Source organism: Thrips palmi, unplaced genomic scaffold (genome assembly GCF_012932325.1).
Source record: "Thrips palmi isolate BJ-2018 unplaced genomic scaffold, TpBJ-2018v1 HiC_scaffold_19, whole genome shotgun sequence".
In the NCBI taxonomy this organism is placed as follows: domain Eukaryota; kingdom Metazoa; phylum Arthropoda; class Insecta; order Thysanoptera; family Thripidae; genus Thrips; species Thrips palmi.
The window spans coordinates 13,260,584-13,283,549 of NW_023144628.1; the positions used below are offsets into that span (position 1 = coordinate 13,260,584).

Below are 22,966 nucleotides of genomic sequence, written 5' to 3' on the forward strand. Positions count from 1 at the left end.
GCGTGAATGCACTATGTGCATTGGTGCGCACAGTGCGTCTTATGAGAAAAGTCGTGCTAAGTCGGCATGACAGGAAATTCATGCCGCTATTTGGCCGCCGACCAGGAGGGAGCGATTCCCAAATACATTCCCGTTTGAAAAATAAAATGCTCCGATTTGAACGCTTTTGGCCGGCGCAACTCCGGGAGATCCTCATGATTTGAACAACAGACACAAAATTTCAACGCGATCCGACATTAACAAGTGCCTCAAATCGCTATCTGGACGCGGTGCCAGGTTCCTGGCGGGCATGGCCGACTGGCCAGAATGTACCGTAACTCAAACTCGTAAGTCCAAAACCCAAATTTTTGCATGAATTTTTAGTTGACTGCCTATTTTGAAGCCAGAAACACGCCCCGCTAAACAGTTTGCCAAAGATTTGAACGCAAATTGAATTTTCAAAAAAAAATGGGCTTGGCCGGGGATTACGGTGCCAGGGTCAGCCGGGCAGCCGGCGGGTCCCGGACCCCGCCGCCCCTAAGTGGGCCAGAAGACCGGTGGAGGCGGCCAAAACTCTAGACGCGTTTTGAGCTCCGGAGTCGCTTAATGGGACTGGAACCGAACGTGTGACCCCACCAATGGATTGCTCTCCGAACGAGGAACCCATTGGTGGGATCACACGCTCGGTTGGAGCCCTGTTTAGCGACCCCGGAGCTCAAAACGCGTCTAGGGTTTTGGCCGCCTCCTCCGGTCTTCTGGCCCACTGTGCGCCCGGGCTCGCCTCGAGCCAAAGTGGTGGGGATAACTTTTTCCCAAATTGTAGCCCTTGAGAGCAACCAAATACAGCGGCGACTGACAGTGCTAAAATTTGCAATGCCTCCTTGGCGATGCTTCGTAGCCATGCTTCGTAGCCTTTTTAATGTGAGTCATCAAATCTAACAGTGCCTTCAGTGATTTCCACAGTGTAGGGTGCAGCTGTCGCCGAGGTGGCCGTGCGGGCCTCCCCAGTGTAGCTCCAGAGGCACCACCGGGCCGGCCCGCAGGCTTCCTGGTTCTCGGTACTGTCAGCAAAAATAGAGGCGGAGTGCGCGGGCCGGCCAAGTGCACAGTCAAAAAGAAAAACCTTCACTAAATCCCGTCAGTTTTCATGCTTGCTTGTCGTGCAATCTGTAATTTGTGGGCAGGATTCACTGCACTTTTTAGACAGTCACGTGTCACATATGCCGAAGCATGATTAAAATTGATGAATTACACCACAGTCAATTAGCGCTCACTGTATCGCGATCCCTACACAGTAAAAGAAAACTATACGAACACTGTAAAAAAGTTCCGTACTTTTGTACGGAAATGGTACAGAAAAATATAGTACGGAGGTACGGAGAAAAGTACGGAACGTTCCGTACTTGCTCCATGAACCCATGTAAATGGGTACGGCAAAAAAGTACGGAACGTTCCGCAGTTGGCAAGTACGGACGGTCCCGGCAAATTATTGACCAGACATGTTCCGTACTTTTTCCGTACTTTTTTCTCACAGTGAAGAAACGCATCGTCATTCGAAGAAAATGAAGGCATTGTGAAGTTTACGAAGAAATGCTTCTTATTGGTACACTGCAAGAAAAAGTGTGAATAGTAGTACAACAAAAGTACAACTAAAACTGTCCAATAAAAGTACATCAGGGATTGTATGAAGTACAACGAGGCCGGGACTGTCTAGCACTCGTCATGCCGCCGGATCCATTGTATTCTGTACAACAATTGTTGTACTTTGAAAGTACAATAAATTCCTGATAGAAAATATTCCAGTAATTTGTGTACTTTAGTTGTAGCTTTTCCTTGCAGTGTATGAGGCAAAATCATTCGTATACTGTATTACGAAGCATTTCCACAATGCCTTCCTTTGCTCTGTAGCTATGAAGCAAATGCTTCGTAAGCTTTTTCGAGTGTGCGTATTTGAAAGGGCTAGCCAAGCTGCCGGCGGGTCGGGCCCCGGTAAGCCCTGCCTGTTTCTCTTCTTCGCTCATCGCTCGTGCTAAAGACACAGAACTGTTGGTACGCTTTCATACATACTTGAGGTATTTTGAATCGTACTCCGGTGGAAATTGGGAACATCCGCGATACCCCAATGTCCTTTCTCTGCGTTGTTTTCGACTTAAGATTGCAATTGGTGGTTCAGGCATTCAGACACTGCCTTACAGGCATTGTACGAGAGAAACTAAGAAACGATAGTGTTTCTAAAAAATTTCAAATTATGGTTACAAGATGAAGTACTACATGGTAAAAACAGTACACTGTGGCAAAAAGGTACGGAAAATTCTGTTAATTTTTTTGCCAGGATTCTCCGTAGCCCACTTATCAATATTCTCCGTAGGCTCTTACAGTATTCTCCGTAGGGCCCTACAGTATTCTCTGTAAGTCCACACAGTCTTCTCCGTAGGACCTGGAAGACTGTATAGTCCTACGGAGATTACTGTAAGGTCTTACGGAGAATACTGTAAGAGCCTACAGAGAATATTGATAAGGGGGCTACGGAGGATTACCACAAGCTGTTTACAGAATTTTCCGTAGCTTTTCGCCACAGTGTACCTGGTTTTCGCAGGAAGCCCATGGTAGAAACACACTAAATGTTTATGTAGAATTTTGTACGTGCCTTATGCACGATTTTGTGCATGCGGGGAAATTGCATAATATTATGCGTGAAAATGCATAAATTTATGCGAATTTCTGCACAATTTTGTGCAAAACGTCACGCAGGTTTAAAATCGTGCATCACGACGTACAAAATTCTACATTAACATTTAGTGTGAACATAGGCGATTTCCAGGGAGTTCCTGGGAAAACCAGGAACAGTTTTTACCGTGTATTCCATGCAGGAGTTCTCTAAATAAGATAGTCGTCTTTAGGTATTTAGTTTTTTGAATTCAACTCTCTTTAAATATTTTCTTTGTAAACTATTTTCAATTGAGTGCTTCATGTTCTATGCAGAGTGTTGTGGCCTGACTTTCCCTTTGCTCAAATGTGTTTGATGTGTTAGACGTTTTTTGTGTGTCTGCGTAAGTTGACGGAAATAATTGAATAAAATGAATTTAATTACAATGCAGCTTTTGTGCATAAGCTATGCATGAAACTCTGCATGCGTATCAAAACGCTCGAATTTCATGCGCTAAAACGCACATTTACGAACGTAGTTGCGCATGAATTCGTGTCTTTTGAAACTTATTCACAGCTTCGTGCATAGCTTGTACACAAAAAAGAACATGGTAATTTAGTGAGTGGGCTCGAATTTTGTGCCTTTCCGCACGGCAATAGGGTTCCTTGTTTTCCCAGCAGGTTGGCGATTTCCAGGGCGTTATCTGGGAAAACCAGGAACCGCTTTCGCCGTGCGCTCAAATATATACCACGCTTCTGAAAAGATGCATGTTGGGGCCCAGTTTCCAACCTTTCCTGGAACCAGGGGGCCGAGGCCACCACACCGAGCACACCTGCCGGAGGAGACCGTGTTTACCTGGAAACAACGAGTAGCAACTGGAGGCAGTTCCGTTTCGCCACTCGACCTGAGCACACGGCCTGCGGCCCCGCGCTGCTTGCCGAACCTACCTCGCCGCGCTGCCGTTGCTACTTTGCTGCCCTTCTGTCACTTTGCAGATACGTACTTCGCCATGGAAGACCCCTGCAGGGCGTTCATCACAGTCAGTGCCACTGAACGGGGTAACCCGTGTCTCATCGTGGATAACTACCGGTTCTGCCTCCGCCGTCAAGGCTCAGGGGCAGGAATCCTGCGGTGGAAGTAAGTAAAGTTGCAGTGGTGCGTCAAGGTGTTTCATAGTGTCTGTGACCCGTTTCGGAGCCCTGCCCTGCCATGGGTGAAGGCATATTGCTCAATGATAAGTGCACCCCGAGCTCGGGGTGGCTGGCTACTCTACAAATCGAAGAGCGTACATTGTATGCTCTAACTGGAGCATGCCAGCAAGCACGCTCTAGCTAGCGCATGCCTGCCAAGCATGCACTTACTAGTGCATACATGCCATGTACACGCTAACTGAAGCATGCATCTAGTGCATAAGGGATAGGGAGTTGCCTGCATCAGGCATGTATGTATTATAACGCTCTTCGATTTGTGGAGTAGTCTAGACTAGGCGACGAAGGTGCGCAGAAACTCGGGCACATTGGTTTGGATGTGACAAGACATTTGCCAATGGGTAATACCACGAGTGACATTCGCTATTCGTTGTAATGTGACGGTTCGTCTGCTCATTTCGTATCACACCCGAAGTAATGTGACACAGCGGTGCGGTTTGTCACATTGGTTTCACCGTAAATTTTCACTGTTACGTTCAAAGGAATGTGATGTCACGTTCACCTGTGTCACATTCATTTGGCAACCAGTGTTCTTCTGAATTTCCTCGGGATCTCCAATCAGGATTACGCCAGACAGTTCGCCATAGAATTCTGAAAGTTGGTTGACTAATCCTCGGTTTCGCCCAGCAAATTTTAAAAATTTTAAATTGTTTTGTAGAATTTTTTTTATAATGGGTCAATGTTATTATTTTTTTAAGCATCAGCTCACTTACCAAGGTGCAAATGGTTGTCACTCCTTGAGTTCCCCTAATTTTGCAATACGTATAGTGCTTTGATTCGGCCCCTGGTCGGGGGCCCCGCCTAAGGTCATATGGAAGGTAGGTCAACCAACCGAGATGCATGCTGGGAGACCGGGCAGCTAATCCCTCCCGAATCCGTCGCCGGCTGCAGCGGAGGACCGCCTGCCTGCCGGCTTGCCCGGTCGCTTATTTGCATACCGTGGGCGATTCAGCGCGGTATGAGAATTATGGCGATCGGAGCATTCCCGCTCCAGGGGACTTGGACACGGAAGGTAGGACAGGTGATAGCCACTTCTTCCGTGCAGTAGACACTAGCGTGTGTCAAGAATGCTGCTGAGTCCTCAAAATATATTTTAGATCAATGAAAAATCAACACATCTTTACATGTTCATTTTAAGGGGTGTTAAGCCTGTTGGTGGTCAAAATATGACCTTTTATCCCGTTAATGGTCCGTTAACTATGAATAATTTAGATGTACTGCTCCAAAATTGCAGCTCCACTTTCTTGGAAGTGAGGATATCCTCTATGAGAGAGATCAAATGAAAGCGACAAGTTTCCGTAAACTGACTTGTCAAAAAATCTTGTGAGCCTCATTTTTAAAGTAACCATTAGGTGAACATAATTGAACATTGATTGAACATGATTGAACATAAAATGTTTTTGAACTTGTCTTTCGGAGAACTCCAAGTGTAAGCAGGACTATTTTGATATTGTTAATGGTCGTTGAGATCAAGAAAACTAAAAAGTTTTAACTTATAAAATTTTTAGGTGTTGATCACTTTCAGCAATATCAAAGTAGTGTGGTGTACACTTATCGTGCACCTACAAAGAAGGTAAAAAACATTTCTGCCTATTAAATATTATCATACATGGTTTAAAAAAAATTGGGAACTTTTTTCCAACCTTTACGACAAGTTAGTTAACGTAAACTTTTTGCTAACTTTTGAACAGTTAATTAACATTAACTTGTCGCTAACTTTTGAAAACTTTTTCTTAAGAAATCCGCAACTTCCTCTAAATCAGAGAAGATGAAACTCAAATTTTTATACAGAACCACTATATTCCTCGAAGTTTCTGATGTGTTAAGTTTAACGTAACAAATTTAGTGGTTTCTCTCATCACTCCTTCTAATACCAAAATTGAGTTTCCACCCTTCCTCCCCAAAAAAAAATAAGTCTAGAAGGACATACAAATTGGATTGCAGCTTGTTGCACTATCCCTTTTAGTCAGTTAACAAGAAAATATTAATTATCTTGACATTTCAACAGAATTTCTTTTTCTAATCCTTACAATTTCAAGTCGTTTTGATACTTTTTTCGGAAATGACTTCAAATTGAAATTTAAGGACACATTGGGTGTGTGGTACATGGGAGTCCACTAGAATAGTGGCCAAATCACATGTCCCGTAAAGCGGGGATGCTCCGACCGCCATAATTCTCATACCGCGCTGAATCGCCCACGGTATGTAAATAAGCTGCCCGCTTTCCCAGCATGCATCTCGGTTGCGCAGACCTATCTTCCATATGACCTTAGGTTGGGGGCCTGGCTGTCCCAAATTTATTCGTGTGTTTTTCTTCATCTATAGAAAAAAAATTGGGACCTTACAAAGGTACTTCAGAAAAAAAAATTGCCGAAGGAACCTTTGTAAATTCACGAAGTTTCTGAGGGAACTTATGACGAATCTTCTGTTTGATCTATGGATGATCGAGGACTTATGAAGAATTTTAATTTCCGTGAATTCACGAAGGTCCCTTCGGCAACGTTGAGGTACCTTCGTACTTCAGAGAATTATTATTGTCATCTAACAACAATTTTATGTTTCCAGGTGTTCTGCCAGCCATTGCTATGTTGCCTTCATCACCGATGAATCGTACAATTTCATCAAGTGGGGTGGCACCACTCAACACGTCATGGGGACGGCTGCGCCTGACGGCTCACGCAGAAGCCACCGCATGTCTGACGCCGTGGCTATGCGGCAACTCGTACGGGCGAGCGCCAAGCGAAAGGCACTCGACAATTTGAACATGCTTCCCTCGAAGGTCATAATTGACGCGTTGATGGAGGTCGACACGGGTCCTGAGGAACATCTAGTGGATCACGACTTAACTTTGGTAAGTGCCATCGCTTCACTTCATGAGCTAAAACTTACTGCAATTCATAAAAGAAAACCTTCAGAAATTGTGACATATAACTCCTAGTTTTTGGTTGAACATTTCCTTGAAATAGAACCTTTGACTTGAGTGCATCTTTAACTTTACGGGAAGAAAAGTTGAGTTTTCACAATAAACAGTTTTGTTAAAAGTATGTTAGCACCAACAGTTTCAGCTCGTATGAAGTTCTAGGACTGATAATGGACGAATATGAGTAAGAATCAATTAAATTAGAAGAAAGGAGTTATATGTCAATATTTCTGAAGGTATAATTATATGAATTGAAGTTTCACACAACCAGTGGTTTACATTGAAATTTCTATCGTTGTCTCCAAACTTGGCTAGCCATTAAGCAATAATGAATGCATTTTTAAAAAAGTGACGTATGACTCTTACCTTCTTATTGAATTGATTTTTATTCGTATTCATCTCATTTTGGGTCCTAGAACTTCATAAGGCAAGGAACTGTACGTGCTCATATTCTTTTTGAGGAACCGTTCATTATGAAAAATCAACTTCTCTTCTCGAAAAGTTGAAGATGTGCCCAAGTCAAAGGTCTTATTTCAGGGATTTGTTCGACCACTCACTTTCTTTATTTGACCCAAAAATGAGACAAATCCAGGACTACCCATTTTCAGGAGCGCAAATATTTAGTAATTTAGATAAGTGTGCGTAAGTAAAAATTGGAAGCACCAGAGTGCTTAACCCACTAAAAACCTTCTTCGGACCTATCAGAAAAGAAATCACGCGTCAAAACCCTCACTGGCGTTCAAAAAAAATTTTTAGTGAAGGTAAACTAAAACTTATAAAAATTGAAGTTTAAAATTGAAAATCCTAAACTGCTTGATAGTTTTCAAAATCCTTTGGTTTGGGTATTCAGGGTGTCGGTCCCTACTGGTCAACCAAAAGAAAGTGCCATGTGAGATAGGTCAATATCGCCTTTGTTAGAAAACGACCAGACAAGACCTTTTGAACGGAAACGGTCAATGAAGGTATTTTTAATAGGAACCCTCGTTAGCCTTTTTAGCGCGAGGGGCAACCCCTTGGTTGGTCCGTGCACGTGCACTTTTCCCAAGTCATTGAAGTGTGTCCCTAACAATATTTTTCGTATCAAAATTGCAGTGCACCAGAGCCATAGAACGTGTGAGGTCCGTGAAGAAAAAACGCCGCCAGTCCAGCGTGGCAAACACACCACCACCATCGTCGTCGTCATCATCATCATCATCACCAACACTGCTAGACCCGATACGTCTGACTTATCCGCAGACGTGGTCCTCATCACCTCTATCACAAACACCTTACAACTTTCACCACGAAGCAGCATCAGTTCAAACACCTAACAATTTTCACCACGAAGCAGCATCAGTTCAAACACCTTACAATTTTCACCACGAAGCATCATCAATTGGAACACCTTACACCTTTCACCACGACGTAGCACCAATGGCAGCAAGCACGGGAGTGCCGATGTGTTTCACCTTCCATCCGCAGACGTGGCCCTCTTCACCTCTTACTCAAACTTGTGATATTCAAACGTATAAATAGTAAATTTTACAACTTTAAGAAAAAACTTTGTCGAGTTCTTTTTCAGTGGGAAGATAAGATACCAATCTCCTGAAAATTTTTGTCACCCAGTTCCTTTTGATTTAAAACAATCTGTCATTATTACATGAATTTATTTTTAAAGATAGAAGACACAACTCTTATTAGTTTCTGACAAGTAAGTTACGAAGTTTTACAAAAAGTTAAAGGATACTGTAAAGTGAAATTGGTATCGATGAGAAATATTTGATACGTCTTGTGGTTTAAATTCAACGTTAAGATGAATGTATTCCCAAAGCTGGGAGACCCATTTCCTGTGAGTCTCTGAGTTAAGGTGGTTTCCAGAAACTTTTAGTCGTTTCTCCCAAATTCTTGTCACGACAAAGGAAAAGGATTTATACCTCAGATTCTAGCAATTGAACCTTCAAAGACATAAGAAAAAGAGCTTTGGCTAATTTGAATATATCAGCCCAGTATAGGCTATTTTACTAGGCAAGTTTCATTTTTCTTCCAATTCAAGCACATTTTGGCCTTAGTTTGGGAGTTTCCAGGAAAGTTGAGGGAGATATTTGAAAAAGGGCAACGCTATCTCTTACCTATTCAAAACTGATACATTTAACAGAATTTAAAGGGTGGCTACCTTTTGCCATGTCCGAGGAGAATTTGAGAGAAATGACTATAAGTTTACGTAAACGTCCTCAACTCAGAACGTTTAAAAATATGAAAACCCTGCACTGCAATTTGTTAATGAGAAAGTAAAATGCCCATAAATTATGCCCACAAATTGTGACAGGAGTATTTGAACAAATTAAAACACATGTTAAAGACGAACTTTAGCGTAAGCTCCCGCCGAGGTACAGAAGTTCATTTATCTCTTACCGACGCAGAACAGTGAAAATTATAACATACCTAGTATATATATATAATATATTGAATGAATTTGGAGAGAGCCTTAATTTCTTGGAAACTGTTCTTCTGTTTGGACTCAAAGCTACAATTCAGAATAAGGGAACTCAAGCTACTCCAGCGAGCGAGGGAAGCGAGCCAGAAGCCAGATGAAGTTGCAAGTGTGTTACTATAGCAGGCAAGCATCTGTAAGTGTGAAGTGTGGACACTTACGTTTGTAGTGTGTAGCGTAACTTTCAAGGGTGTGACATGTTTACCAACGCCAACGAAGAGTCAAGACGGTGCACAGGCAGCCTTTCCGCAATTTCTTGCGAAATAAAATTGGAGAAACGGTGGAAATCTTCCGACGCATATAACAAGTGAAGTTGGGGCCTAGGACAATTCGTCCCCGAAAATTGGTGCCCGGACTATTCGTAACCCCCATTTCGTCCCCGGGACAATATGTACCCCACACTGTTCGTCCCCAAGTAAACTGATTTTCCGAATGTAATAATCAATCAAGAACCTATATAGCCCCAATCCGACTGACTCACTCACTCACTCACTCATAGAAATGTTTGGGGTGAAGGAGTGGTCGTAGAGACTTGCGGTTTTTTCCATTCGATTCCAAATTTTAGGGGAAAATTGGGAAAAATCCCGAAAGTTGAAAATTTCTCACCGTTTCCGAGCAAACCTACTTTATCTTCAAAAAAAGGGGACCAAATTCCTCACCGTTTCAGAGCAAACCTACTCAATCTTCAAAAAAGGGGACCGACCGACTAAAAATTTTTTATCGCCCCATCGGTAGGTCTGGTCGAGACATTTCCGAAACTGGGCCGCAATCGGGTCCTCGTCACCGGCAACATCCTCAAAACGATTCAATAGGCCTAAATTCAACAAAATCCACTCAACCTTCAAAAAAGGGGACCGACTGACTGAAAATTTTTTATTCGCCCCATCGGTAGGTCTGGTCGAGACATTTCCGAAACTGTGCCGCAATCGGGTTCCCGTCACTGGCAACACCCTCAAAACGATTAAATAGGCCTAAAATCAACAAACTCCACTCAATCTTCAAAAAAGGGGACCGACCGACTGAAAATTTTTATTCGCTCTATCGGTAGGTCTGGTCGAGACATTTCCGAAACTATGCCGCAATCGGGTCCCCGTCACCGCGAACGTCCTGAAAACGATTAAATAGGCCTAAAATCAACAAACTCCACTCAATCTTCAAAAAAAGGGGACCGACCGACTGAAATTTTTATTCGCACTATCGACAGGTCAAGTCGAGACATTTCTGAAACTATGCCGCAATCGGGTCCCCGTCAACGGGAACGTCCTCAAAATCATCAATCAAGAAACTATATAGCCCCTAAATCCAACTGACTGACTCCCTCACTCACTCACTTTGTTTGGGGTCAAGGCATAGTCGTAGAGACTTGAGGTTCTTTCCATTCGATTCCAAATTTTATGGGAAAATGGGATATAATCCCAAAAGTTAAAAATTCCTCACCGTTTCCGAGCAAACCTACTCAATCTTCTAAAAAGGGGACCGACTGACTAAAAAATTTTATTCGCCCCATCGGTAGGTCTGGTCGAGAATTTCCGAAACTGTGCTGCAGTCGGGTCCCCGCCACCGGCAATGGGGTAAATCATCATCATCAATCATGATCAAGAACCTATATAGCCCCAATCCGACTGACTGACTCACTGACGCACTCACTCACTCACTCATAGAAATGTTTAGGGTCAAGGGGTGGTCGTAGAGACTTCCATTCACCTCTGTCCTTGTCAAAGCAGTCTTCAATATTTTCCGGACCTGACTGCCACAGTAGCCAATGCAATACAAGCTATCTATTTGGGCAGTAAATGTTGTAGTCTAGGTTGAACAGAGTTCTAATTATCCGTATTTGTACGATGTTGGGCGATAGATGGGCAGGAGCAAAGAAAGGACACACACACGGTGAAGTCTGGACAGGAAGTGAAGCGTTTATTCTTTTTCTACTGGAGCTGGAGTCATGACACTTGCACTATGAGAATTAGCTAATGAGACTAATTACACAGTATGAGGGATATATTCAGCGGGAACTTTAAAAGTACAGTATAGGTATAAGATAGGTAATAAGTGTGAGGATTACAGTATTCACAACACTCCCTCTTAATCCGAGCACATTGATGAGCAAGGCTCCCTCTTAACCAAGGTACCTTGAGACAAAAATAGAATTAGGTTTTTATATATACATCTTCAGGAGGTTACAACCCTTCTCATGGCCATCCTCCTTTAGAGCTTTTGTAAGGACATCAGCTGGCATAATTTCAGTTGGCATGTACTCAATGTCAACCATTCCGTCCTGGAAAAGGTCTCTTAGAAATTGCATCCTGCATCCAAAATATTTTGTCCTAGCAGTAAAACTATGTCCTTTCACCTCAGTGATGGCGCTCTGATTATCGTTGTGCAATTTAATGGTTTGCAGGCCACAATTGAAAATAGCATTTACCAAGTCGTTCAGGAACACCGACTCTTTCCCAGCTTCAGTCATGGCGATGTACTCAGATTCCATCGAAGACTGGGCTGCCAGTTTTTGCTTCTTGCTGCTCCAGGAGATAAGATTCCCATCGAACATGAAGGTAAACCCACTGTACGAGTAATAATCGCTTGGGTTGCCTGCAAAGTCGGCGTCTGCAAAGGATGTCAAACACAGACTCGGACTCTTGTTTTTGGTGTACAACAAACCCCTTTTGGGTGTCTCCTTCAGGTATTCCAGTACCCTCCTTGCTAAGGTCCAGTGAACAGTGGTATAGGAATTGTTAAATTGGCTTAAGAAACTAACACAATATGCAATATCTGGCCTGGTGTTCATGCTTAAATATAACAAACATCCCATTAGCTCTTGGTATGGTAACGATTTTTTCTTCCCAGGTCCCATAGCACTGAGTTTGAGTTTGCTTTCCATGGGCGTTTTATGTCCCTTACAGTCAAGACTATTAAATCTTTTCAATACATCCATTACATAATTTTCTTGGTGCAGTATCATTGATCCATTTTTCCAGTCTCTTTCTAATCTTATTCCCAGACAATTTTTAGCAGCACCCAGATCCTTAATCTCAAACTGAACCCGCAGGATTTTTAGCAATTCATCTTTCAATTCTGGATGGCTAAAGAACACATAAAAATCATCTACATACAGGGCGACCATAATAATAGACTTACTTGTCTCTTTAATGTACACACAGGGCTCCTCTGGAAAATTCCTGTAACCATTGTCCTTTAACACACTGTCTGCCTTCTGGTTCCAGCTTCTGGCTGCCTGCTTCAAACCGTACACAGCTTTGCGCAGTTTGCAGACTTTGTTCTCCTGGCCACTTAAAGAGAAACCCTCTGGTTGGCACATATAGACTGTCTCCTCCAGGTCTCCATGAAGGAAAGCTGTCTTCACATCCAGATGCCCTATGTGCAAGTCAAAATTGACAGCTGTTGAGAACAATAGTCTGAGCGTTTCTCTCCTTACAACGGGTGCATATGTCTCAAAACAATCCACGCCTGGGGTTTGGGTGAAGCCCTTGGCCACCAGTCGTGCTCTGTGAATGACAGTTCCGTTTGAATCTATTTTTCTTTTAAATACCCATCTGCACCCCACTAGTTTTGCTTCGGATGGAAGGTCCACCAGGGTCCACACCTGGTTGTTTTCAAATGATTTTAATTCATCAAGCATGGCTCGTATCCAGAAGTCTGACTCAGGGCACGAAGTTGCTTCCTCGATACAGCCTGGGGTCAAGTCCTCGGTTGGAACCACAAGACATGCACTAAATTTTGGATCATATTTTGGTTTCTTTGCCATGAACAGCACATAATCCTCATATTGTTTTGGCTGTCTCAATCTTTTTCTAGTTGGTGTCTCACTGTTTCTTGATGACGTGCTGCAACTTTCAATGTCAACATCAGTGGGCGTTTCTGAATACATACTTGAGGGAACTCCAGTGGTGGAGTATTCTTCTGTGGTCGAGTGACCATCCCAGAAAGAGCGCTCACTGTTTGACTCCCCATTTTGCGATCTGATTTTTTGTTCAAGCTCGGTCTGGAAGGACACCTTGTAGTCAGCCATCTCCGGGTATCTGATATGTGATTTGACAGCATGATCTGGGGCTCTCGGTGTCTTGGCAGGGAACCTGTCTTCGAGGAAGGTCACACTTCTCTCCACAATAATTGTTCTGGGCTTCGCCAAGTCCACCAGTCTGAAGCCTTTCTTCTCATCATCATAGCCCACAAATATGCATTCTTTACTTCTGTCTCCCAATTTCTTACTTATGTCTCTAGGTACATGGACATAAGCACAGCAGCCAAATATTTTTAGATTTTTTAGGTTTGGCTTGTCTCCAGTCCAGGCCTGATAAGGGACCATCCCTTGAACAGCCCTGGTGGGACTAAGGTTTTTGAGGTACACAGCAGTTCTCAGAGCTTCCCCCCAGAAACTGTGTGTGAGCCCTGCCTCTTTCAGCAGTGCCCTTGTCTTTTCGAGCAGTGTGCGGTTTGCCCTCTCTGCTACTCCATTTTGCTCCGGAGTGTGGGGCACAGAGAATTGCCTCAGAATTCCCTCCTGCCTGCAATATTGATTGAAGTTATTCCCACAGTATTCTCCACCATTGTCAGATCTTAGAATTTTTATGCGTTTTCCAGTCTGGTTTTCCGCAACTGCTTTATACTGTTTAAATTTCTCAAGGACCTCCTTTTCCGTCTTGTTTTTCAGTAGTCCAACTACTGTGAATCTGCTTTTGTCATCTATGAAGGTAACAAAATATCTATGATTTTCCCATGTGTTTGTGTCTGTCACTTCACACACATCTGAGTGTATGATTTCCAGCAAGTTTTTAGCCCTCTTGGCTCCGTCTCCAGGAAACGATGCTCTGGTCTGTTTAGATTTTAGACATGATTCGCAGGATCTGAGCGAGGATTCAGAACTGTCACCCATGCCATCAGCCAATCCATTTTTGAGACATTTTAAGGCTTCAAAACTCAGATGGCCCAACCTCTTGTGCCAGGTATCAATGCAATTTGGATTAACACTTGTTTTTAGAGCCACATTATTTTCTCTCAACTTTAAATTTAATTTGTATGTCCCATAACTTTCCAAAGCCTTGATAAGAGGCTCGCCACTAATAGTTACTTGGTCTTTTGTATATATACCACAGTAGTCATCTTTGAAGACTGAGACTAGACCATTTTTGGACACACTACTGACAGATAAGAGATTGGAGGACAACCCTGGCACATAAGTGACATTCTGTATCTCGGACAGTCCTGAGTCATTATTTTCAATTTTTAAATCTCCTACTCCTTCAGTATACAGTGTTTGATCCCCTGCACACTCAACTGCCGTCTTCGTTGTCAATTTGTAGTTGTGGAGATACTTTGGGTCATTTATAATTGTCTTAAAAGCACCACTATCAATATAAATTTCAGTAGAGTTTTTATTATTGTTAGTTACAGCCATCTCACCACCGTCTCTCGCCATCTTCAACACCCAGTTCCCAGGCGCCTGACCATCAGGCTTGTCACCGTCTCCCCGTCTGCTGTCATTCCGTCTCCCATCATTCCGTCTGCTGTCTTTTGGTCTCGGTTTTTCGGAATTATTTTCATCCGGCACGTAACGCCTTTTTAAGGTGTCAAAGGATACATCTTTGAAGGCACAGTCTTCAGACTTGTGGTGATCCACCTTTTTACAGTGGACACAAGTCCCAAGGCGCGCCGGCTGCTTGGGTCCACGCCACGTCGTCTGCTTGTTGTGATGATGCTGCTGCTGTTGTTGTTGTTGACCGCCGTGCTGCCATCTTGGCACCGCCTTCCAGTTGGGGCCGGATGTGGACGCGCCGTCGCCGCGTGGTCGCCATCTCTGCCCGCCAGGTCCGCCATGTTGCCCCGACGGTTTTGGCGGGCGCGGTTGAAACTTCATGGCCATGGCGGTCCCGGACTTGCCCTCGATGGCTTCCTTCTTGGACTCCCGGAGTAGCTCCTCCACCACCACATCCAGGCTCATGGTGACGGTTCCGTCGCGTTGGGTGGTGGTCGCCGTCCTCTCGACCAGGGTTCTTAGCCACTTGTACTCCGCGTTCATCCCGCGTAGTATGACCATGGCCGCGACCTCGTCCATGGTCGGTGATCCGGACGCATTGATTTTGGAGAGCGCGTCCTTGACCCCGAAGACTAGGGCCTCGAGGGAACCGTTTCCCTGCTTGGCGCCAAGGAGCTCGTCAAGCAGAGAGAGCCTTCGGTGGATTCCGGTATCTTCGAACGCCTTGCAAAGGCAATCCCACACTCCCTTCGCCGTGTTCGCCTCCCGGACATATTTCAGGAGGTTCGGTTCAATGCTGAGGACCAGCTTGGTCCTCGCCTTGTTGTCTCGGCTCACTGCAGCTTGGTCCATCGGGTCTGGCTCGGCGGTCAGACAGCCTCGAATCTCCTCGAGGCCAAGGTAAAGCTCGATGAGATACTTCCAGTCTGCCCAATTCTCCACTCCTCGAAGTTTCTCTATTTGTGGCAGCATGGTGTTAACGGTGCTCACCACCACTGGCTCACTACCCTCAGCACTCTGGCTGCCTTGCCCGCGCCTGGTTTCGGGCATGGTTCTTAAATTTCACCGGAACGAAAATAAACTGCACTTATATTCACTGCACTGCACTGCACTTGAAGATGGCGTCCAACACGAGATGCCGCGGGTCTACACTTTTCGATCACTTATCAGCAACAATATTGCACGGAGTCCGTTGCGCAGTTTTCAGCGTGGAGCTGGGCCCATAACCTGTTGTAGTCTAGGTTGAACAGAGTTCTAATTATCCGTATTTGTACGATGTTGGGCGATAGATGGGCAGGAGCAAAGAAAGGACACACACACGGTGAAGTCTGGACAGGAAGTGAAGCGTTTATTCTTTTTCTACTGGAGCTGGAGTCATGACACTTGCACTATGAGAATTAGCTAATGAGACTAATTACACAGTATGAGGGATATATTCAGCGGGAACTTTAAAAGTACAGTATAGGTATAAGATAGGTAATAAGTGTGAGGATTACAGTATTCACAACAGTAAAAGTATAGCTTAATTATATGGTCCAAAGCTGTTAAATAGACCTTTCAAAGAAGCAGTACATTTACTTCCTTAGAAAATTTGCCTTTGGTCACCACGGACTTGCTGAAAATACTTAGGCACGCGCCCCACACATGCGGGGGTCTGGGGGCGGAGCCCCCAGCGAGCAGCGCGAGTGAACTTATTTAAAAAGCAATAACATTTTTATTGCATTAGTAGCGCCATGAAAAAGTTATTGCATTAAAAGTGCAATAATTATTGTATTGCATTAGCGCATTTATCGCATTATTTGTGTAGTTATCATTTTATCACGCCGAAACTGTGATAATCTGGGCCTAGACCGGCCAAAACCTAAGGGACTTATTGCAATTTTAGTGCGAAAATTTTTTATGGCTGCCACAGATGCGATAATTTGAGGGAATCACACTAGCGTTTTTATTGCAGCAAATTGTATGAAACTTATCACATTAGAAATACCAGTGTATAGCTGGTCCCTAAAGAATTTGCCCCTAAATAATGTTTTTCAGAATTTTAATTCGTTTATTTCAAAACTGAAAGAAAGAACAGGTGCAGTCAAAGATTTTTAAATATTTCCCGTCACGTTGAGGCCGATGGCGCGAAGGGAGGACAGGATGTCGCCTTCCTCCTGGTAACTGTCGTAGCGATCTACAACCCTCCTACACTGGTAGCCAACGAGGGACGTCACTTTCGTTTTCACGTGAAAACGGCGATGTTAGTTTAAGCGTGACAAACGGCGAAAATTTACAGACAATAACGAATGTGACACGCGGCACCGCTTTGTCACTGGTATTTCTTATTATGTGATAAGTTTCATAAAATTTGCTGCGATAAAAAGGCAAGTGTGATTACTTCAAATTATCGCATCTGTGGCCGTAATGAAAAAATTATCGCATTAAAAATGCAATAAGTCCTCTAGGTTTAGGCCGGTCTCGGTCCAGATTATCACAGTTTTTATGTGATAAAACGATAACTACGCTAACAATGCGATAAATGCGCTAATACCATACAGTAATTATTGCACTTATAATGCAATAACTTTTTCATGGCGCTACTAATGCAATAAAGATGTTATTGCTTTTAAAATTGGGGCATGTCACATTGAAACGAATGTAACAGTTCACGTGTGTCACATTCGTTTGGATGTGACACGACATCAGGAGGTACCATGTGTCACATTCGTTTTAATGTCTTGGTCCGGCATGGGGACCGTCCCGGCTGGGACCACTTTTGGGGACAAATTTGAAAGGGGGACCAATTTTGCCGGGGGCGAATCGTTTGCGGACCCGAAAGTCCCTGGGACGAATTTTCGGGAACGAATTGTCCGGATCCCGTGAAGTTAATTAAAAACAACCTAGCCACCTTCTGGCGACAACCGAAGTCGTGCGGCTACCTAACACGATTCGCGACTCTTAATTAAGTTTTCATCCACGAAACGTGCGGACTACGTTGTCACGTCGTGTTTTTTCCACGAAGGCTGCAAGCGTCAGGTGGCACCCACAGGTGGCACCTTTAAAAGACCTTCGTCTCCTTGGGCCGGCATGCAATTCGCTACCATGTCTCGTGCTGTGCTCCTTCTGGTCGCTGTGGTAGCCGTGAGTATTTCATCCCCAGGAATCATTATGTACCAAGCAACCAGGTTGTGCGTCTGACATTACAAAATAATGGATTCATGTTAAGCGTAAATCCATATTTGGTCATTTTGAGTGCCATGAAAGTAATTGGGCCCTAACAAGGTGGTATTCAGGTGGTACACTCAGATTTCGGCCTAATTTTTTTTCGCTAGAATAACGTATTAGATTAAGAATGCAACCCAAAGTTGGTGCCAAGATACATACCCGCACCTTCCCCGAATCTTTATAAACCTACAAACGGGGTAAAATACACATATTTTCTGTGTAGAGGTCATTTTCGGCCATCGAGTTAGTAGAGTCCTTAATGCCCTTAAGGATTCTACGAGTTAGAAAATGTGAGGTCGAGATTTTCATCACTTTCGACAATGCTTGGTTCCCTTTCAACGAAAGAAGAAGATTGTTTGGTTACGGATCATATTTTGTTAATATTTAGTTCAATTGCCCAATTAAAACCGAAAATTTGCTGTTAGCATGTCAAAACAACTTTTCCAGAGAACAACAGTTCGCAAATCACTAAGTATTTGCTTTTTCAGCCCATGTAGGCACAAACTAATTTGTTATACCAAGCTACTTTTCTGTCTGAAATAGTTCGTAGAGTTTTCAGAGTGCGATGCTGCGCATACTTTTTTCAACTGGACCCTACTCTCACTCTAAAGATGGATGCCTAAGGCCGCGATTGTTGCTGTTGCAGATGTGCGCCTTGGCTGAGGGCTTCTTCAGGCACGACGCGGCGGCCATCAGGCACGGTCTGAGCAAGGCCAAACATACGGTCGTCGGCGGGGTGACGAGCACAGTCGGCAAGGTTACCGGAGGGGTGAAGAACGCTGCCGACAAGGTGGTTGACGGAGTCAACAACGCGCGCGAGCACGTCGCCGACGTCATCAGACCGCACGGCCACTGAGACTCAATCCAAGTTAAAAATAATAAACAAATAAAACGAACTGAAAAGTATATCATGCATTCCAATTTTAAAAGCAATAACATCTTTATTGCATTAGTAGCGCCATGAAAAAGTTATTGCATTATAAGTGCAATAATTACCGTAAATTATTGCCACAGTGCACGGAGAAATCATAGACAATCATATATTATATATATATATATATATATATATATATATATATATATATATATATATATATATATATATATAGTTGATATAGGAGAAATTCATGTACAACTTTTGCTAGGTCTCCGTACCAGGGGGCGGCAACGGCCTAGGAAGCGCGTGAAGCCATGCGCGAGGGAGGTGCAGGGGTTACTTATTTTGCTTCGATTGGAAGATGTAGCCCGTTGATTGCAAAACGCTTTGTGCAGATCAAAAGAGTACAAAATTTAAGGTGCATTAGGCCTAGTAGACTGCCCGAAACTTCCAATTCAACCGAACACAAGGGCGGAATCATTTACATTAACATGGCGCATTCGAGTTTTTCCTGAATTTTATGATTTTTCGTGTTTTTCGGTGTTTTCACTGCACCTTAACATAAAGTCAGGGGGAGTTTCGAGAAGAGCAATAAGCCTAATGCACCCTAAATTTCAAGCCCTTTCCATTGGTGCAAAGCGTTTTGAAAAACACTGTCTACACTGGCGGAAAAAATTAAGGGGACACTTTTTCAAAGTGACCTCAAATCTCGAGTTTCAGAGCTAGAAGGCTGCAACTTTGACACAAGTTGCCTTCAAGTGTCCTGAAAACGCGTGCAACGTTGCACTGACGAGGTTGGACCGGGAGGGGGTGATTCACCCCCAGCAAATTTGAAGTGCAAAAAAACGCAACTTTAGAAGCGACCAGCCTGGCTCTCGGGGGTCAAAAGAATCGGAAACGGTACAGAGCGATTGCCCTTGACGTCCTCTACAAAATGCGACCCCCGGGAGACCTCTACGACAAACCCACCCCCTACAACCCCCACCCCCCTTCAAAATCCACATTTCTTGAGGTACAGCCCTGAGATCGGGCTGGCGTCATCCTCTTGGTCACCCTGATCAAGAGGATACCGCGTCTGAGCCTGTGCACCCCGTTGTCACCCTCGGAGAGGCCGAAACACTTCACCCCCTTTCAACCCCCTGTGATTTGAGGAATTTCTGCTTTTCGGATGGGGGTGAAACTCACCAGGGTTTTGGTAGACGTGACCCTGAACAGCGTCGAAAAGGTCCCATGTCGATAGCTGCCCTTGGAACCACGCAAAGACACCCCCAAGTTAGGGGTGCACAACCCCCAAGCGGAGGGGTTGAAAACAGCCGCGCCGCTGGGTGGGCCTTCCAGACAGCCAAAGCCATCGGGTACATGCTGTTTAGCCCTTGAATTAAGGTCTCTTCACAATTTTTAGCCTAAAAGCTGTGTTTCGACGAAAAAACAACCCCTGTGTTTGCGCCCTTGTAGGGGCTGAATCAGCAGGGCTACGGCCATGCCGACCGCGGCATTGGATGCGCCAAGGCCTCCTAGTCAGACACCTAAAAATTCAGAATTTTCCAATCACGCGTTTCCAGACAGTTAGCGCAAGTTTCGAACTCCAGCTCACCGCCCTGCCGGGAAACGCTCTCAAAAGGTAGGCAACCCATCGGGCTTCGATTTCAGTTTTTCCGCTTTTTTCATGATTCAGCGGGTCGGATTCGATTTGCTGGGTTAGAGATTGATCACAAACACAAGCTGAACCAATCTGACCAGCTAAATCATGAAAAAAGCGGAAAAACTGAAATCGAAGCCCGATGGGTTGCCTACCTTTTGAGAGCGTTTCCCGGCAGGGCGGTGAGCAGGAGTTCGAAACTTGCGCTAACTGTCTGGAAACGCGTGATTGGAAAATTCTGAATTTTTAGGTGTCTGACAAGGAGGCCTTGGCGCATCCAATGCCGCGGTCGGCATGGCCGTAGCCCTGCTGATTCAGCCCCTACAAGGGCGCAAACACAGGGGTTGTTTTTTCGTCGAAACACAGCTTTTAGGCTAAAAATTGTGAAGAGACCTTAATTCAAGGGCTAAACAGCATGTACCCGATGGCTTTGGCTGTCTGGAAGGCCCACCCAGCGGCGCGGCTGTTTTCAACCCCTCCGCTTGGGGGTTGTGCACCCCTAACTTGGGGGTGTCTTTGCGTGGTTCCAAGGGCAGCTATCGACATGGGACCTTTTCGACGCTGTTCAGGGTCACGTCTACCAAAACCCTGGTGAGTTTCACCCCCATCCGAAAAGCAGAAATTCCTCAAATCACAGGGGGTTGAAAGGGGGGTGAAGTGCTTCGGCCTCTCCGAGGGTGACAACGGGGTGCACAGGCTCAGACGCGGTATCCTCTTGATCAGGGTGACCAAGAGGATGACGCCAGCCCGATCTCAGGGCTGTACCTCAAGAAATGTGGATTTTGAAGGGGGGTGGGGGTTGTAGGGGGTGGGTTTGTCGTAGAGGTCTCCCGGGGGTCGCATTTTGTAGAGGACGTCAAGGGCAATCGCTCTGTACCGTTTTCCGATTCTTTTGACCCCCGAGAGCCAGGCTGGTCGCTTCTAAAGTTGCGTTTTTTTGCACTTCAAATTTGCTGGGGGTGAATCACCCCCTCCCGGTCCAACCTCGTCAGTGCAACTTTGCACGCCTTTTTAGGACACTTGAAGGCAACTTGTGTCAAAGTTGCAGCCCTCTAGCTCTGAAACTCGAGATTTGAGGTCACTTTGAAAAAGTGTCCCCTTAATTTTTTCCGCCAGTGTAGTTTTCATGATCTCGAAGAAGTGCGCAACCTCTGCTCTGACGGCGCGAGCATCGCTTCACGCTCTCCCTACGCCGTTGCCACCCCCTGTCCGTACCTAGGACCCTACATTCCTGCGCCTGCGGAGAATATTAACAAAAGAGCTACAGAGAACATTGGCAATAAAATTAACAGGATTTTCTGTAGCTTTTTGACACAGCGGATACAAATTGTACTGATGTAAAATTACATGTTCCAAAATTGCCAAAAACATTTTTAAAGATCATTGACAAAATGTGCATAGAAGGTTTCAGATTCAATAGATTAAGCACCTTTAAGCCAGGTGGGTAGCTTCTTTATCATTTGGAAAGAAATAACATTAAGACCAGTTGTTGTTGGCTAATACGCTCAACCTTCACAGCTTTACTCAGTCAACAAAAATTTTTGTCGTAGAAAAACTTCCGGCATTCCTGGTTGACACATACGAGTTGTCTTGCATGGACTCAATTCTTTGATGACTTTACAACAAATTTTAGTGACGTAATCTTGACACATTTAAAAAACAAAAAAAAGTTTGAAAAATAAGTAAAAAACTCACTATTTAGACATGTTAAAATGTGAAAATTTGTATCCAAGAACAGAGTTGAATTTGAAATTTCCGTCACGAAAATCTCTTCTATACATCTATAGGTTAACCCCAAAAAATGTTCCCTATAACTCCCTTAAAAAACACTGAAGTCACACTTTTCTCAGAGACCATTTAACAGTTCGTTTGAATTTTGTTTCGGGAACCCACCATAAAGACCTAGTATTTCAGCAAAGTTTCAACTTTCTGGGATTATTTTAAAACCTACTTGAAAGTTTCACCAGGGTCACCCTTTAAAAACTAATTTGATTGCATTGTTAAGTATTACTTTGCAACTTGAAAATAAAATGCTTCGCAACGTTCCAAACTATTTCTTTGGAAAGCGGAGAAAAAAGTTCGCAGAGGAGTTCATAATGCAAAGCCAGGCGAAGTACTTTTCTTTGCAAGCTTTTAAGACTAAGGATACAGAGAATCGCAGCAAACAAAATTTACTTACTTTTTCTGTAGTATCTTTTGCTACCCTTCATCGCCCCCTTTTATCCTAAAGATGTGAGGTTGTCCAAGCACGCTCCAGTAGGTATGTACACTTTCACAGCTGAGCACTAGGCAAACATTAAATCTTGTTGTATAACAGAAAAATTACACAAAAGTGTGTTTTTGGCAAAGTAATTATTCAGCTTGTATTGTCCCTGCAAATCACGTAAAGGGTCCAGAGGAGACCAAATGCTGGAGTCCCTGTACGAAGTTTTAGTTAAAACATTCCGCATTTCATGGTTCAACTTCGTCTAAAATTTATTTTCATATTTTCATCTTGAACATAACATAATGCAGGTTTCGGTAAAAAT

General features: G+C 44.1%; 1 protein-coding gene across 1 annotated transcript; it reads left to right on the forward strand.

The window, feature by feature from the left end:
* The first annotated feature begins 282 nt into the window (after positions 1 to 282).
* On the forward strand, positions 283 to 8,269 carry LOC117646563. Its single transcript, XM_034387603.1, has 4 exons — positions 283 to 326; positions 3,622 to 3,763; positions 6,400 to 6,685; positions 7,847 to 8,269. The coding sequence occupies exons 1-4, from the start codon at positions 290 to 292 to the stop codon at positions 8,267 to 8,269; spliced, it is 888 nt and encodes a 295-aa protein (XP_034243494.1). The 5' UTR covers positions 283 to 289.
* The last annotated feature ends 14,697 nt before the right edge of the window (positions 8,270 to 22,966 follow it).

Excerpts from the sequence above, each read along its gene's own strand:
- LOC117646563 (XM_034387603.1), top strand. The coding sequence starts at position 290 with ATGGCCGACTGGCCAGAATGTACCGTAACTCAAACTC. Across the intron at positions 327-3,621 it reads ATGTACCGTAACTCAAACTC|ATACGTACTTCGCCATGGAA; the intron begins GTAAGTCCAAAA and ends GTCACTTTGCAG. Across the intron at positions 3,764-6,399 it reads GCAGGAATCCTGCGGTGGAA|GTGTTCTGCCAGCCATTGCT; the intron begins GTAAGTAAAGTT and ends TTATGTTTCCAG.